The 18,059-nt window shown below is 50.1% G+C and overlaps 4 protein-coding genes across 4 annotated transcripts; 2 read left to right on the top strand and 2 right to left on the bottom strand.

The window, feature by feature from the left end:
* Nucleotides 1-2,066: 2,066 nt before the first annotated feature.
* Nucleotides 2,067-3,866, top strand: btgE (putative cell wall glucanase (Scw11); the record flags this gene model as incomplete). Its single annotated transcript, XM_033559822.2, has 2 exons — nucleotides 2,067-2,244; nucleotides 2,365-3,866. 2 exons carry the CDS (start codon nucleotides 2,067-2,069, stop codon nucleotides 3,864-3,866), a joined length of 1,680 nt encoding a protein of 559 aa, XP_033415713.1.
* Nucleotides 3,867-4,440: 574 nt separating this feature from the next.
* ALT_9220 (uncharacterized protein) lies at nucleotides 4,441-4,883 on the bottom strand (the record flags this gene model as incomplete). Its single annotated transcript, XM_033559821.2, has 3 exons — nucleotides 4,441-4,503; nucleotides 4,607-4,681; nucleotides 4,809-4,883. 3 exons carry the CDS (start codon nucleotides 4,881-4,883, stop codon nucleotides 4,441-4,443), a joined length of 213 nt encoding a protein of 70 aa, XP_033415712.1.
* A 1,881-nt stretch (nucleotides 4,884-6,764) lies between these two features.
* chs3 (putative chitin synthase activator (Chs3)) lies at nucleotides 6,765-8,988 on the bottom strand (the record flags this gene model as incomplete). Its single annotated transcript, XM_033559820.1, has 3 exons — nucleotides 6,765-6,808; nucleotides 6,857-7,072; nucleotides 7,125-8,988. 3 exons carry the CDS (start codon nucleotides 8,986-8,988, stop codon nucleotides 6,765-6,767), a joined length of 2,124 nt encoding a protein of 707 aa, XP_033415711.1.
* Nucleotides 8,989-13,907: 4,919 nt separating this feature from the next.
* On the top strand, nucleotides 13,908-17,613 carry chsF (chitin synthase CHS3; the record flags this gene model as incomplete). Its single annotated transcript, XM_033559819.2, has 3 exons — nucleotides 13,908-16,564; nucleotides 16,665-17,470; nucleotides 17,525-17,613. 3 exons carry the CDS (start codon nucleotides 13,908-13,910, stop codon nucleotides 17,611-17,613), a joined length of 3,552 nt encoding a protein of 1,183 aa, XP_033415710.1.
* Nucleotides 17,614-18,059: the final 446 nt, after the last annotated feature.

The raw sequence follows: 18,059 nt of genomic DNA, 5'->3' as shown, positions 1-18,059 counted from the left end.
GCTTCAGCCGGAACCAGCTTTGGAACTGACACCAGCAGTCCATCTCACACAATTTGAGATTTGCGCTACGGACACTACTCCCTGCGTATGGAGACTATCGGGTACTGACCCCGAGTCCTGGACATAGTCAGCTCAAATGTCTCGTTAAAAGCGGAAAGTACCCGGCGACTATGAGGATAGTGTATATCCTCCCAATGTCGATCATCAGAGATGGTAAGACAATTCAAAGAGCCCAGGCTAAGAAATTACTGGACGAGAAAACGACGACCACGTTGAACCCTCGATGTGGAGCCATTTGGTCGATAAATGCAGGAGTTCATCTTGCCAAATCGACAATGCACTTTCGAGGCTGGCCGAGGCTCAGGTAACGCTCTCGAAGCGTTGAATTGAAAGCTCCACGTCGGGCAACCGTTCATCGCTGGTCAAGAGCCATTAGCCGGAGGAGCTATTGTAATAGTATCCAAAGATAGCCTCATTGCTCAATTAGCCGCAAATCCAGTTCATAAGGAATCTATCCTAATTCAGGTTTCTGAACCCCAGGAGAGTCCTACGGACTAATCCGTAGATGCAGTGCAGAGTTTCATCTATTCATGGTGCAGTTAATAATAACAACAGAGGTTGGTAAAAGCGGTGGCTGATGGAACTATCTATTCACCAGCACAAAAATAAATCCACACAAAAATGAGCAAACTCGACTTAAATTGGGGGTGGAACGTCCGGAAATTAAAGCTCACGGCAACCGCCAATTAAACCCAAGGATGCAGGATCACAGATGATCTATTATGCCTATCTGGGCCTAGTTCTGCATGGTAAAGAGTCAAATCCCCACATGGCGCCATTAGCGGAGATGAGTGCCTTGCTGTGTTTTGCCGTTGGAACCAGGTTGCCTGAAGATGGACAAACAACTCTCGTTTCCTTCCTCCTAGGAGTTCAAGGTCAAAATCAAATGGCATAAAATGTAACTCACCAGACAGCTGGCCAGTTATGTAAGATGAGCTGGCGACCCTAAAAAGAATGCAATAACAGTCAGATTGCCAAGTTATGATGATAACTACCAACAAATTGACAATAATACGGGCTACAGTGACTAGGCGCAGTGGACGGGGGCTGAAACAATAATCATAACTTTAGTACCACCAAGCACGAGTCTCCTGAACGGACCAGCCACTGCGATCCATCTCTACTGCTTCAAAGTCCAAAGACCACCATCGAACACTGGAGCAATGTTCTAGATGAAAGGATCTTCAATTGCATAGAGCATAGTAGATGGAGATGCAAGAATAGTTGGATCTTCGTTTAAGTGAAAAATCAGAAGAAGAAGAATAATAATAAATGACACGGCGAAAGTCCCTCTTTTTGACCTATGGCCTCTGGCTGACCCTCTCATCTCTGATTATCGTAAGGATCAGCCTGGTCTAAGCCGAAACTTGACAATGAGACAAAGGATGATTAGCCAGCGTCGACTCTAATTTTCTTGCTGTTGTCAATGTTTTGTGCTCTTTCCCCCCACCCCTGACAAACTATCCGAGCCGTGCGGACTACCACTGGTCAACTTCCTCTGGGACACCCTGCAACGCCCCCTCCGAATAGTTACCAATGAGCATAATGTGGTGCCTGACTATGCTTAACGGAGTCTAACAGATCAGAGTAGTGCCTTACACCGCTGCTGCTGCAGTGTGCGCTAAGGCACGCTAATTTCCTTCGACTTGCCCCATTTGGGATGCTGGTACCGGGTCCAGAACTAATGAACAAACGTAGTATCTCTCTGTCTCTCTGTAGTCAGTCAGTCTCCAGGGGGTCCCCCGGCCACGATCACATCAAGTGGGCTTTGGCTTTTTCTATCACCCGCTGGCCGCCCCTACTCGCCTCTTTTCTCCCTCTCTTTTCCTTCTTCCTTCCTCTTCTTCTTCTCTTCTTTCTATCCCGAACTTCCTCAAGTCTCTTCCATCTCAAGAAATCAAAAGAGGCCACCGCGCCCCTCCTTTACAAGCGCTTTATTCACTACCGCTTCACTCGTTCAGCGGGCATTCCTTGAAATTTGCAATATCTTTACATTTTTTTTCACCATGAGGGGTGCTTTTCTGGCCACCGCGGCCGCTCTTGCGGGCACCGCCATGGCTGATGTCGCGCATATGCGTCGTCACGGCCACGATTCTTTCCACCAGCGTCGTGCTGTTGCCGCCGAAGCTGACGCTACCTGCGGTTGCACCACCGAGGTCGTAACTGTCTGGGGTTCCCCTACCCGTAAGTCTCCTGAAGTTGCGACCGGATCTGATCGAGCTGGTGTTTGATATGACTCGATGCTTGGTTGATCATGTCAAGAGATACAGTGCTTACAGAGAGCCACTGCTAACATCAAATTAGTGATCCCCGTTGCGACTCCCACTCCCAGCACCGTCACTTCCGAGGCTGTCACCACTCTGCACTCGACCAGCACCAGCACCGTGACGATTGTTGCCACTCCCTCCACTCCCGCGGCCAGCTCGAGCTCCAGCCCTGCTACCCCTAAGGTCCCTCTGCCCACTCCCGCCATCACCAACTTCCCCTCGACTGGTGTCTACACCATTCCCGCCACCACGGTGACCGTCTTCGACACAACCACCGTGTGCGGAGCTACCACCACCGAGCTGCCCGCTGGTACTCACACCTACGGTGGTGTCACCACTGTGGTTGAGACCGCTACCACCGTCGTCTGCCCCTACGCCACCGTTGAGCCCTCTGGCACCACCGTGACCAGCGTCATCAAGACCACCACCTACGTCTGCCCCACTCCTGGCACCTACACCATTGCTCCCACCACCACCACCGTCCCTACCAGCACCGTCGTTGTCTACCCCACTCCCGCCGTCATTACTCCTGGCACCTACACTCAGCCTGAGCAGACTGTGACCGTCACCCGTACCGACTACACCTATGTCTGCCCCTTCACCGGCCAGAACGAGCCCACGTCTGCTCCTGCTGCCCCTAGCACCAGTGCCGTTCCTGCCACCACTGCCGTTCCCGCCACCACCACCGCCGTGCCTTCGACCAGCGTTGCTGCCCCCTCCAGCTCCAGCACCGCTCCTGCTTCCACCGGTGCCGTCAGCGGCCAGATGGGTATGACCTACACTCCTTACACCAAGGGTGGTGACTGCAAGGACAAGTCCTCCGTCCTCTCCGAGGTCGCCAACCTCAAGTCCAAGGGTTTCACCCACGTCCGTGTCTACTCGACCGACTGTAACAGCTTGGAGTACATTGGTGAGGCCGCCCGGACTTCTGGTCTCCAGATGATCATTGGTGTCTTCATCAGCAGCACTGGTGTCTCCGGTGCCCAGGACCAGGTTACCGCTATCTCCAAGTGGGCCCAGTGGGACCTCGTCAGCCTGATCGTCGTCGGTAACGAAGCTATCCAGAACGGCTACTGCGATGCTTCCACCCTTGCTGGCTTCATCTCCTCTGCCAAGTCCGCCTTCCAGTCGGCCGGCTACACTGGCAAGGTCACCACCACCGAACCCATCAACGTCTGGCAGGCTCACGGCTCCACTCTGTGCGGTGTTTGCGACATCGTCGGTGCCAACATCCACCCCTTCTTCAACGCCGATGTCTCCGCCGACCAGGCCGGCAAGTTCGTTGCTCAGGAGATCAAGGTCCTTGAGGGCATCTGCCCTGGCAAGGATGTTCTCAACCTGGAGACCGGCTGGCCTCACTCTGGTAACGCCAACGGCAAGGCTGTCCCCGGTGCCTCCGAGCAGGCCATCGCCATCAAGTCCATTGCCCAGGAAGTCGGCTCCAAGTCCGTCTTCTTCTCCTACTTTGATGACCTCTGGAAGGAGCCCGGCCAGTTCGACGTCGAGCGCTACTGGGGTTGCATCGACACCTTCAACTAAGCGCGGGTTGAGCTTGCGTTTTGAGAGAATCTAGGGAGGTTTGGAGTTATTCTCAATTTTCTGTCGACCCAGGATATATCCTTTCAAATTTTTTTGTGTGTTCCACGACAGTTTCCACCTTATACCATTCTCAATGTACCTCCAAGTTCCCATAGTAGATATAACTTTTTATTTCATGTCTGCCCCCTGAGCCAATCGACTGTTTCTTTATTGTCTTGTATATGCAATTCATACTGATTTGTATCTCCTGTTCAACTTTGACGTAGCTGTAGCCGCGATCTATCATATCCTTCCGCATGACTGTTCCAGATCTAGTGATCCTTCAAGCGGGGTTAGAATCTTATCACTGCCTTTAGTGCCCATTCCTCTCTATCTTATCATCTGCCGCACTCCGCATGTAAACAAACGCAACAACGGTATGACACTGCATTACCACAAGATTAATCTACAAGTACAAGATGTATGATCGACTCCAAACACTGCCCCATCGGTCTATCCATCCTCTAATACAGGCTGACTGGCACGACGAATAGAACCCCTCCCTCGACCCTTAGCCCTGATCTTCCGATCGCATTCAGTTTTTGTTCCTGCGGTATGGAAGTGGAAGAGGACGAGGAGGCTGCTGGCAAACCGGTTGCTAGTTCGGTCCATTAGCTTTCATTCTGGTGATGCCGATAACACGAGGGAAGGCAAGAGGGGACTTGGACTTGGACTTGGACTTGGACTTGGACTTGACTTACCGCGCCCGGGCCACAGACGAGAGGGACACAGCAGTCGTAGGCGTTTACGGTCGCGTTGCCGCAGGGGAAGCCGACCTATTTGGAGTTAGTTATTGCGTGCTTAGCGGGTTGGCATTACTCCAAGTTCGGTGTCGCGAGGAGAGGATGAGTTGAGGTTGAGTATGACCATGGGAAAGGGGAGGGGAAGTATGTGAGGACTTACGCCAGAGCAGGACTTCTCAGCGGAAGGCAGCGCCACGGCGGCGGAGAGGAGGAGGGTGAGCGAGAGGAGACGCATTTTAGACGTTGAACAGCTTTGGAGTTTACTGGAGGGAAGTCGATGATAGGTACGGTACGTAGGTTCTCGGTAAAGTGGATGATCGTGGTGGTTGTGGAAACTGTGTTGCGTGACTTGTCAGATTGGTATCCCTTCATAGGAAGCTTTTACCAACGGTGGTTGTGATTCAAGGTAGATTATCTTCTGCGCCCCCTGTAAGATGAAGTGCTACCTAGCAGGCTGTGGCTGCTGGCTGCTGGCTGCAGGCAGGGTGTGAAGGGGCAGGAAGGAAGGGAGTATAGGGTATAATGACGGGGCTCACGTACGTACCTGAACTAAATGAATTTGATCGATGCACGAGTCTACAGCAGTCAACTGTCCGAGAGTAGAACTCAAAACAAAAGAACGTGGGAGGCTGAGCAGAGCAGCAGATTATGTACCTCCCTGTCACACCTTGACAAAGAGCCGAGTGAAAATCAGGAGGTCGGGCTGGTGCGACAATGAGCCTGCGTACGGTACCTTCCTTACTCCATAGAGCAGCAAGCCTGGGCTGGCTCTGTGCCTTGTCTCTCACCCTGTGCTCTTGTATTTTTGGAAGCGACTGCAAGCAATCTGAAACACAATCAGCGGGATCGGCTGTTACACTGTTGATCAGTGATCAGTGATCTGCAGGACGGTGTCCGTACACCTTGTTATTGGACGCTGGGGCGCTGGCGGTGGGTATGTGTGCTACCTGTGAGCTGTCGATGACATGAGATGGATACCGGCTTCTCCATACCAAGGACGAATGGCGGGAGTAGTCTATGTCCAGGGGAAATCATGCTAGCCTGTAGGTTGGATTGTTATTATTGCATGGCTGGTGTTATACCCTGCCTTACTCCTATGTATCAAGTAGACTACGGCTGTTCGTATCTGGATGGCAATAGCTCGAGCATCTGAGGACTGACGAATAGTCCTCGTGGATCCGCTCTGTTGCCTAGACCAGTTGGCCATTACCCACAGCATGCTTGCTCTGATGCAGGCACAATGACGGCAGGGATAGTAGCTCGATGTACTAAGGAGAATCTGACTCGTATGTACGAGATCATAGGTAGTCTTGAACGTGCTGCATTGCGAATGCCTGACTCTCTGTGTCATCGGTTTAGCTGAGTAAATGGTGCATCTTCATAAAAGAGGCGCCAGACGGTCATAAGAGAGTCATTGAGCGTGTACTCAGGAGGTCCCAGCATGCCCATGATGACATCATAACTGGCCCTTGTACTGCCCAAGGACTATTGATTGTTCCAGCTCGTCACCTACACTACGTATATGTACTGACAGTTCCCAAATTAGCATTGCACATCCCTAATACCTGCCTAACAAACATCTCAATGACCTCCAGGTTATGACTTGTTGAATGGTTCAAACACAGTAATCAACAAGAATCATGCGTAATGTTCAAACGCCCAATGAAGCCCGCTAATTAACTGTACAGCATTGCCATGCGCCGAAAATCAAGCACCAGCGATGGATGAGGGAAAGTAAAGATTGATGGCAACAGAATGCTTGCAAGAGATATAGAATGACGGTAGAGCTCATCCTCTACTGAGAGTCTTAAGGATGGCTCGTGGTACATGAATAATCAATGACTGATAGGATGCAATGTTTGTTCGAGTTCCATAAAAGTCGTTCAAACAAGTGTTCGGCTGCCAGAGCAGAAAAAGGGAAACCCCACAACATGACTGTATCGATGCGCGCTAAACGCTGTAACCCTTGACAGAACCTCAGGCGGCAGTCAGGGTCGACGAAATGTGTATGTAGAATCCGCATTATGTATTAATCCCATAGTGATATGGAGCATATAGACATTTGAGAATCGACCGATGGATAAGGCTTGTCGTGAATACTGATCGTCATGCTTTCTTAAAAAATAGTAAACCGTTTAGATTTGCCAGTCTTTCCGGCATCTGTTCCATGGATTAGCTCGAGGTAGCACGAAGGGTCGTTGAACGCACCTAGAGACTTCTGATTCTCTTTTTGCCCTTCTTTTCCATTCTGCGCAGGGCTCCTGCCCTCGGCGGCAGCTCGAATCGTGGCAATCCGATGCTTTGCGCGCTCGTCGCCCTGATCCGCCGCTCTCACGTACCAGACGTTGGCCTCTAATGGATCACGACGGCAGCCAATGCCCATCTCTGTAAAGTATCCGACAGCATATTGCGCTTTCGCCAGTCCTATGTAGAAAGTGAGCAAATTAACACCGGTCGAGTCCGTGTGTGCACGTACCGAGTTCTGCAGCTCGCTTGGCCCACTCATAGGCCTCGCCTTCGTCCTTCTCCAGAACAGGCTCCGCGCCTACCAGGTACCAAGCGCACAAGGCCATCATCGCCAAGACATGCCCGCTTTGTGCGGCATTGGTATAGAAGTGGATGCTCAATGCAGGGTCCCGAGGACAGGCCAACTTGCCATGCTCATACGCATCTCCAAGCCGAAAGCTCGCCTCGGCATGGCCCAGATCCGCCGACTTGGTAAATAGCTGAGCTGCGTAGGCAGGATCAGGAAAGACATCATCGCCGAATCCCGTTTCGTGGAGGAGACCGAGTTCGTAAGGCGCAGAGTTGTACTGGGCGTCAGAGGATTCCGCCGCACGCTTCAACCATTTGATGCCTTCCCGATACCGTTTGCCTAGGCCCATGTCGCCCGCCAGACAGGCCTTGGCCATGCGCAGCATGGCCCCAGGATGATTCTTTGAGGCAGCTTGGCGGTAGAACTGTTGTGCTCTAGCCGCTTCTACCCTGGTTCCCCAACCGAATTCATAACAGAGGGCGGTACGGTAGCATGCCTCGACGTGACCATGCTTGCTCGCGGCTAAGAACAGGGGGAATGCTCGGTCATAATCCTCCTTGCCCTTGCTGAAGAGGCCGGATGCATATCCATCCGCCAAGTAGTACTGCGCAAACGGATAGCTACGGTCGGCCAGACGTTGAAAGATCGACTTGGCTTCCTTGAGCAGACTTTCACGAGTGATCCCTGCCGCTTTTCGGCCATACACTGCGTCCTTGCGTGCTTCATGATCGTCCGGCGGCATTTCTAGCATCGCGTTGACCATAAACACGGCGAACTCGTACTGTACCGCGGGGTCGTCCGTTTTCTTCACATTGGCAAGATACATATCAAAGGTCTGTTTGTGGCTGAGCAAGGAGGCATTGTTGCCTACCCAGGATTTTAGATGGGAGTTGTCCAGTTGCCCGGGGGTCGGACCTGGCTGAGGATAGGCGGTGTTGAGGAGATCGACAAAAGAAAGTGGACGGACATCGGGGGACGAGGAGTTCCTCGGTGAAGTGCGTGCATGAAGGTAGGGCGAAGCACCGGGCGACAAGTTCCGACTATCGCCTCCCATGTCCGAGACGAACGAGTATGTCGAGTTTGGCCGTGGTATTCCATGCCGTCTAGCTGAGAGATGTCCGTTGGAGCCGGACAGATTCTCGGTTGAAGCGGCACCAGATGGCGACTTGAGCGCGACCTTGGAGTTACGATAAGGCTGGTGATGATAGTGCAAGGGCTCGAAGTTCTCGGGCCGAGCCTCACTGTCCAAGCTGCCCCGCGAGGAGTTGTTCTGGCTGCTGGGAACTGCAGGGTCTGAAGGCGAGGCATTAGGCTGGATAGAACCATTCGTCTCATCTTTGAGCTGGTTGTCTATGACAGACCAGGAACCGCTGCTAGCTGGCGTATGCCCGGCTCTCCTCGATCCTGGGGCTGGCGGAGGGGCGTAAGAGTCTCGGCGTGGTGGAAAAGCCCCATTGCTGTTCTGGGGATTCTGCGATCGATCCTCAAGCGACATATTGGCTAAAGCATTGGTGGGAATAGAATTCCCGACATGACCGTTTCGAGACCTTTCGTGTGTCATGTTGGACGATTGTGGCAAATTCATGTCTTCGTGAATATAGACCGGCGGAACTGGAGGATATTCATCTTCAGATCGAGAGCCGGGCAATGCCTTCCGTGCAATGTGTTCTGTTGCGCGCTGTTGGGGTATCGACCTGGGGGTCGATTGACTTTGAGACGGCGAAGGCGGGGGTGATGATCGAAGATAGACCGGGGGAGGGGACGATATCGGTTGCGGGTATTCGCCTGCTACCGAGCTTGCCATTTTGTTCTGAAAGACAGATTATGTCGCGGCAACGACAGGAGACGAGATTCCTGTTGGCCGTCTTTTCAAAAGACTGTCAAATTGATCTGGAGCGAGGGGTGATTGAAGATGGAGGGGGTTTAGAGATCCGACGGCATCGAGACTTGGTCAAGCAAACGTGCAGTAATCGTGAAAGATGGTCGGATTTATGATTGCGTACAATATGGTGCGAATTGCGGTGATAGCGACCGAGTGAAGAGCTGCACTGTGCCCTGGGGATGAAACCAGGATCGTGGAGAAGTAAAGGGTCAACTGGAGGGGACTCGGGGTTGGGTCCACTGCCTCGCAGTAGTAGTAAGTACTCCGAACCTGTCAACAGCAGGGAGAGGCTGGATGGTTGAATTTCCGTATATTTGTGTCAGGATACAGCGCGGATGAGGTGAAGATACAAATCCGAGAGTGTAGTTTTAACGTTGAAGCCGGAAAGCCAAGTGAAAATGTCAATTGCCTGACTGAGCGAGGGATTCTCTACTTTTTTTTGGAGAAGAGGAGACGCTCAGAGAGATGCACCAAGTGGGCGAATATGAAGAGTCCAACTCCATAAATGGCTCTAGTCTGATCATTAGCTGCTGCTTCAGACCGGTTCCGCCCCGTATTGAGCTGGGTATTACATTTACCAGTGGACGGTACCTACCTCAGGCAGACAGAACGTATTATTTGGTTCAAAGAAAGCAGCAGAAAAGAGTCATGAAAACCCCCACCTGAGGCACAGTGGAAATGGTCATGTGGGATTATAGTATTTTCCTCCCTCTCTCAGCTTGAGCTTGTCTTTCTCCTTCCATCATCTTCTTTCTCACCTTGCCTTGGCTGGAACCAGATCGAAGGTGGTGCAAGAATCACTGGACTCGTAAAGTATCCCAGAAATCATCTGAATGCTAGTTTTTGTTTTTGGATTAAGGGTCTGAGAATTATTGTTTGAACGGGAGCTGTATTATTATTACTTCTTATTACAGAGCGCTAAGAGCCTTAGACTAGATTGAAATACAAAAAATTCCTCCATCGCTTACGGAGAACATAAGCCTAAACCCCGAAGATTTTAGGCTACAGGGGCAAAAATAGTATCGGTTGAATAACCTGTATTATACCATGGTATTAGTTATTTAAATAAGTAGTGACATATCGATAGTTAGATATTGTACTACTTAAGAAAACAACTGTCTCTCTGGTGGCAGTGGCTCCGTACGGAGGATGCCGTGCCGAGTGGAGGTAATCCTACGAAGTCAATGATTATCACATACCAGCCAATAGTGTTGAACCTTCTTGACATCCGCCCAACTGGACAACTAAGGTGTCTTCCATGGCTTCATTTGTTGTGTCTAAGGCAATCAGGGTATGATGAAACAGCAACGTCAAAGGTTGAACAGAGTTACACACTTGAGAGTACACTATGTCTTTGATCTTGTTTTAACTGCAGATTAAAACTTGCTAGACACTGAAAAAAAGCAAGGGATGATGGGTCCCCATGCGCAAGGTCGATCTTGGCGATCGCATTAATCAAGACATTCACATAAGAACAACTGGGAATCTATCTGGAGAAAAGGGACAAGCATAAAAAGATCATGGAAGATATTGGAATCCAGCCTAAGTGAACCTAGCCAACTCGCTAGAATGCGGCTCATCGGTCCATACCAAAATTCACATACAGACAGCCTGCAGCGTGGAGCTTTCATCATGACGATGCTCCAATCCTTGCCAAGTCCTTACCCATACAATTTCGCGGAGCAAATCGAAGGTTTAATGATCCTGGTCTTGATCCTGCCCATCTGAATTCAAGGTCGAAAAGGATCTGCCTGATATACAGTTCAGAAATACTCCCACGCATCGAGGCCTTTTTTTTTCTTTCTTTTTCTTTTTTTTCACTTACCTTCCTCACCAGAAGCTGCAAAATTACTGCGAGAGTGAGGTGGAAATAGACATCCTCACCGTATTCTCAGCCGCCTCGTGTTTCAGCCTCAGCCTTGTCATCTCCTACACTTTGGCGTAAGAGGTCCCTCCAGACATTCTTAACGAAAAGGACATTGGTCATAGCATCGCTTAAAAGTGCCCAAAGTGAGATTCCGGTGATGTGTCTCCGGAAGCTGAAGGACCTAAGCCAAAAACCACGATAACAGTACTCTCGTTCAGTCAGTACCGCTTACGTGCGATGCGTCCAGGTAGAGACGAGAGAGACCTATATATATTTTAGCCAATTTACTCCCTACATATCAATGCATTGCCGTCTGCTTGTACAGCGTAAGTGTGGAGCATAGTACCGCAGAATATATGATCAGTATCATATGCATCGGACTCACCGCGTTGTGTCGGGTTCTCAGTGCTGGACCACGGACCCGAGTTCTCCACAATTGATATTCCGAAGACTTTGAGCAATAAGAGCGTCGGGCAGCCGTGAGGATCTGTAATGCAGGTGTCATCGTCCAAGTTCCTGAGAGCCATACTTGCTATTGGTGAGTAGAGAGTCAAGTCAATCGATCTCATGGCGCTACTAAGTACTACCGACTGCAGCATCGATACACTGCGTATGAGCTCTTCACGAAGCTTGAACCATATTCTGATATGATCCGTAGAGCCATGAGAACCCTCACCGGTTGGTAAAGTCTTGAGCCCTGAGGATTATTCAAAAGAGAGGAGATAGCTAGTTATATGGAGTAGACTTCAGAAAAATACAGACCATTGAAATGTTCTGTATGTGGAAACAAATCGGTCCTTTATTCGGAGTAGATACCAAGCTGAGCACCGCCACAAGGCCCCTGAGTTAGGCGGAGATAATAGGAATAGGTAAGGTAGACAACAGTTTTCAGAAAGGTACTCCGTACAGGCTGAACAGTGTCTAGGCTTTACCTAACTTATTGGAATACTATTGATCACATAGCAGATTAATTCTGCGATCATCATACATGAATAGCAATACGTTGATAGCATGTCATGTGTAACAATCAACCAAGTCAAGTTCTCAATGATGTGATGGATTGAGATCTGGCGAATACTACTGCAAACATGGGCATAGTTCGGAACCCAGGCCGAGTCATCGGGTCTGGCGGATATTCCAGACATGCGGCCGAGACATTTTATGTGACCGGGGTACCTACACAACTGCATGTACTTCATATGGTAAAGGAACCTATTCTATCCCTTATTTACTGCGCGGGCATGTATAATGATTTCCTACTTGAATCTGCATTAAGAAATTTATCCGTTCGCTTTGAGAAAATTATCAACAGTGTGACAGTGGTTCTTTAGCATAGATGAGCCGACAAGCTCACGCTGAGTTGCTCTAACTTTGTAGTGGATCCAAAAATAGAATACTCCCGTTGAGGTGTCTTAGATGTACCAGTAGGAGTTCAGTACAGTTTTACATGCATAAGGTCAATGTCTCAGACAACGTGTCTGATGCATGGAGCATTTAATGTTGTCTTCTTTCAACACTTCCTGCGCGTGGTGGAGGATGTCTCAGCAATGAACTACAGAGATAAAAGGCGTCACCAGCAAAGTCCAGGATCAACTCCGTACTCGACTCATGCTTCGGTGCGCTGGGGAGCGCTGACCCGTAGAAATTTCAATTTTGGATCATTTGAGGAGCAAGGACCAGGGAAACTCAAAATGACCAGCCTTTGTATGATTTGCTGGATACTTTTACGCTACTTCATATATGGCTAGATTATATCCGCTCCAATGCCAGAACCAATAAGCGCTACGGTAAGTTGACCCTTAGCAGACCATTAGACTCACTAAACCTAAAGGAGGCTTAGTAATAATAGATTGCCCCTAGCGACGGAGCACATGGCTCTTATTTGTGTACAATAATTGGAGAAGCCTGCTAAGGTCGCAGCACTACTGCCTCTAGCCCCAGTTCCGGTGTCCCTTGATACAGAAGTAGCAGGTAGGTAGACACCAGCATGACTTTTTTTGATCATTTTATGGCTGTTCATCTCGCTAAATCTCTTGATTGACTGCGGGTGAAAGACGCTTGTTTTAATAATATAACACAGGTCGCAATCTCAAGGTTGATTCCTTGATGTCCGTTGGGTAGGCAGGCAAGGGAGAATATCTATTGCAGTATTGATTGTACAGAACAGAAAACAGTCGCATACTCACAAATGAAGGCGCTTCACCTTGTACAAATAATTAAGGTTGCTCCAGTTTCCAGCGTACCTTATGCACTGCGGAGGACACTCCCAGTTTCCCTTTAGGAGTGTACCTTGGTTTAAGTCCTCTCCGTCGTAGTGGTTAGCCGTATTTTTCTTTACCCCTTCTTGGTCTGGCCAGCCTGCTCCGCACCGCACCATCTTCGATCGCCTGCCATCGCTGTCCCTCCATAATCCAACCGTCCAAACCTTTCCAGTAATCTCTTTTCAGCACGGGGCGCTTTCTTCCCAAATTTCCGCTTCGTTCTTTTCGCTACGTACTTCCATCTACGCTCTCGCCTGCGATCCTTAATATGCTGTCTTGACCGGCTTCAGTCACTCGCTTCAATAATACGAGGACTTTTGATCGGGTCAATTCTCCCGTTTTCTGTCAGCAGCGAGCAGCCCTCGCTCACACACGACAACCACGATCGTTGACAACTTCCTTGTTGGATTATTCGCTTTGCTTTATTGTATGACTTCAGGCAGTCGCTTATAGTATTCAACAATAAGGAGGACATTGCGAATCAGCGCGCAACAGATTTATCACGACTCCGGCAGTCTCCCACATCTTACAACTTCAGACCCCTGAAAGACACTCAAGTACTGCGTTATATTTGGAAATTTCAAGTGCATTCATGCTCGGCAGTCCCTAAAGGTGAGTGCCTTTGACGCAGCATTTTGCAACTCGGTCTGTCAGAACTCGATGGATACCTGCCAGTGTCACTGACAAGGTCTGTCTGGAACCATAGAAGCGTCATGTCTTTGCCCCAGAGGCCGGGAAAGGTCTCCCCGCGGCGAGAGGAAACGCAGGCGTTCCGAGACTCTTCGCGCAGACGACGTCGGGATATCGAGTCAGGCGACAACAACGAGACACTGTCCAGCCCACATCGACACCACCATCGCCGCCATTCGCACAGCTCCAGAAAAACTAGGGATATGGATGAAGAGAGACTCGAACCCGGTGGGCACAAGAAGAGTCAAGTGAAGCCGGAGCGCAGTCGCATCGACGAGAACCATCCCAACTACCACTATCGTCAGAAGTCTCAAAATATGCCAGTATACCCGTCAACAACCGGAAATGAACCGCTGATCGAAGGCGACGAGCTCAACAGAGACAGTTCGCAAAGCACAGAGCACAGAGGCGGGGATGGTGATTTTGCTACGCACGGAAATATCAACAAGCCCATGGAGCGGGCGCCGAGCCGTCATCGGCCGAAGAGGAAGAAGTCCCGAAAACTCTCAAGAAAGGCAGCTACAGAGGAAAAGCGACGGCAGAAGGCCATGGAGCAAGTTCGTCCGCCGAGCCCCTGGAGTGCTTATTGCGCAATCATCACCTTTTGGGCGCCCAACTTCATCCTGAAATGTTTTGGGATGCCGCAGAAGGCCCAGCGAGAAGCCTGGCGTGAGAAAATCGGTCTTATCAGTCTCATTCTACTTATCGCAGCATTTGTCGGTTTCCTCACCTTTGGTTTCACTGCAACTGTCTGTTCCTCGCCTCCAGTACGGTTGAAGATCAACCATGTCGACCGTGGGTACATGATCTTTCATGGGGAGGCCTACGATCTGTCTAAGTCGAAGCATCCAGCGGCTGCGGGTATTCCGGCTGACGCTAACGTTCTCTATGACTTACCTCACAAGTATGGGGGCCAGGACGGAAGCTTCTTCTTCCAGCAGGTCAACGGCGCCTGCAAAAATCTCATCACCTTGAAACCGGGATCAGATATCCCTTCGAATTCAGACGGAGATCTCGCCTGGTACTTCCCCTGTACGGCTTTCAATCAAGATGGCTCCTCGAAGCCGAACTTCACCTCACCATCCTATAATGGCTGGGGCTGCCACACTTCGGGAACCGCTCGGAAGGCATTCTACAGCCTGCGGAGCTCAGGCGATGTGTACTTCACATGGGCTGATACACGGAATAAGAGTCGAAATCTAGCGGTTTACTCAGGAAACGTCCTGGACTTTGACCTTCTGAACTGGCTCGATGAATCTCAGCTCAACGTCCCGGCTAAATTTACTGAACTTCGCACGAATCCGGATGTGCGCGGCGTTGACTTGACTTACTACCTCCAAACGGGCGAAGATAAGAGGATTGGAAAGTGCTTGTCACAGATCATCAAGGTCGGTACTATTGATACGGACACAGTTGGTTGTATCGCGTCAAAGGTCGTTCTCTACGTGTCCTTGATATTCATCCTATCGATTGTCGCCGTCAAATTCGTTTTTGCCTTGTTCTTCAAGTGGTTCGTCTCTCCTCGGTATGCGGCTTCGAAGACCAGCATGGGAGCCGATTCGAAAACCCGCAAGCAGGAGATTGAGGACTGGTCCAATGACATCTATCGGCCTGGTCCTCGCCTCGCAGACCAACACTTGCCTGACCGCCCTAATAAGCGAGCCAGTTTCTTACCAACCACATCACGTTTCTCCAGTCCCTATACTGTGAGTAATGGAGGCAAGCAACGGCCTCAGTATGTTACAATGGCCAGTCAGAACTCGACCTCCCGGCTACTCCCAAGCACTGCCGGTTCCATGTACAAACAGAGCCACAACAGCAGTGGTGGTTCATTGCATCTAGAGCCGTCGCGTCTGAACCCCGCTGCGAGTGGTACCAGCCTCGTCGTCGGGGCGGAGTCCGATGGCCTCGGGTCATCTGCTTACATCCACGAAGCGGTTGTCCCGCAACCTCCCCCTGAATGGCAGCCGTACGGCTTTCCTCTTGCTCACGCCCTGTGTCTGGTCACTTGCTACTCTGAAGGCGAAGAGGGTATCCGCACTACGCTGGACTCCATCGCCATGACTGATTACCCCAACAGCCACAAGACTATCATTGTTATCTGTGATGGTATGATCAAGGGTAAGGGTGAAGAATACTCCACGCCGGAAATTGTCCTTCGCATGATGCGAGATCCTGTCATCCCCCAGGATGAGGTTGAGGCATTCTCCTATGTGGCCGTTGCCACCGGTTCCAAGCGTCATAACATGGCGAAAGTGTATTCCGGGTTCTACGACTACGGCGAGACCTCCGTCATTCCCCCAGAGAAGCAGCAGCGTGTCCCCATGATGATCATCGTGAAGTGCGGTACACCGGCTGAGGCAACTCAGGCAAAGCCTGGAAATAGGGGCAAGAGAGACAGTCAAATTATTCTCATGTCTTTCCTGCAAAAAGTCATGTTCGACGAGAGAATGACAGAATTGGAGTATGAAATGTTTAACGGGCTCTGGAATGTGACCGGGATACCGCCAGACTTCTATGAAGTCGTCCTCATGGTTGACGCAGATACTAAAGTTTTCCCCGACAGCTTGACCCATATGATTTCTGCCATGGTGAAAGATCCAGATGTCATGGGCTTGTGCGGCGAGACCAAGATCGCCAACAAGACAGATAGCTGGGTGACAATGATCCAAGTCTTTGAGTATGTGTTTCCCTCCTTTCCTTGTTACCTTTGTCGTCCTTGGTTTCTCTTTCCCCTTCCTCCCCCCCTTTTTTCTTTCCCTCTCTAATAAGACTTGCAGATACTTCATTTCGCATCATCAGTCCAAGGCTTTCGAGTCGGTTTTTGGTGGTGTGACCTGTCTGCCTGGCTGTTTCTGTATGTACCGCATCAAGGCGCCCAAGGGTGGCCAGAATTATTGGGTTCCCATCCTCGCCAATCCCGATGTGGTGGAACACTATTCTGAGAACGTGGTGGATACTTTGCACAAAAAGAACCTGCTTCTCCTGGGTGAAGATCGTTACCTGTCCACTCTGATGCTGCGAACTTTCCCCAAGCGAAAGCAGGTCTTTGTACCCCAGGCTGTGTGTAAGACCGTGGTGCCAGACAAGTTCATGGTGCTTCTCTCTCAGCGTCGTCGCTGGATTAACAGTACTGTCCACAACCTCATGGAACTCGTGCTCGTCCGGGATCTCTGCGGTACATTCTGCTTCAGTATGCAGTTTGTCATCTTCATCGAGTTGGTCGGCACTCTTGTCCTTCCAGCCGCCATCGCATTTACATTCTATGTCGTCATCATTTCTATCATCAAGAAACCGGTTCAAATCATCCCTCTGGTGCTACTCGCGCTCATCCTGGGTCTGCCGGGTGTGCTCATCGTCGTGACTGCGCATCGCTTGGTTTACGTGTTGTGGATGTTGATCTATCTCATTTCACTACCCATCTGGAACTTTGTCCTTCCGACGTATGCCTACTGGAAGTTTGACGACTTCAGTTGGGGAGACACTCGCAAGACGGCGGGAGAACAGGACAAGGGCCATGAAGCCGGAGAGGGAGAGTTCGATAGCAGCAAGATCACGATGAAGCGTTGGCGAGACTTTGAAAGAGGTATGATGCTTTCGACTCCCTATGAATGATGACACCGACTAACCCCTTCACTAGATCGCCGACTGAAAATGCAGAGTGGATGGGCACAACCTGCTTTTGGCGGAGGGTATCCGTCACAATATGAGCCGTACTCAGACTATTAATTTCGTTGCGATATATTGGATAATCATCATGACAAAAGATTTTTGTAATATGTTGCATTTTATTTTGGAGCGGCGTCTCGAACCATGTCATGTAATGTCTGTCGAGCCCTTGATCGATTTTTGATCGATTTTTGAAGTGTATGTATTTCTTCTCCAGCTTGTTTGAACCTATTGCCATGTGGCGCTTCGAGCGTGCTTGTTCATGGAATTGTTAACTATGGCCTTACTCCATGTAATTAAATTTTCTTCATCCTATTGTCATGATATTATAGAGCTGATTTGACGCTGTGCCTATTGGCCATGCCAATGCCTGTTATGATGGGCTCGGAAGTACCTTGAGACCTCTTAGGTGGACTTGCCATACTCTCGACTGTAAGTGATTTTCTCTCATCTTTCTTTGCTGCCATAATCAACTGACAGATGTCAACGACGGGTCGATGCTTATT

Source organism: Aspergillus lentulus (genome assembly GCF_001445615.1).
Source record: "Aspergillus lentulus DNA, contig: Alt17, strain: IFM 54703, whole genome shotgun sequence".
Classification (NCBI taxonomy): domain Eukaryota; kingdom Fungi; phylum Ascomycota; class Eurotiomycetes; order Eurotiales; family Aspergillaceae; genus Aspergillus; species Aspergillus lentulus.
Note: the sequence above shows the minus strand (reverse complement) of the source record. Positions and strands in the feature narration are given on the sequence as shown.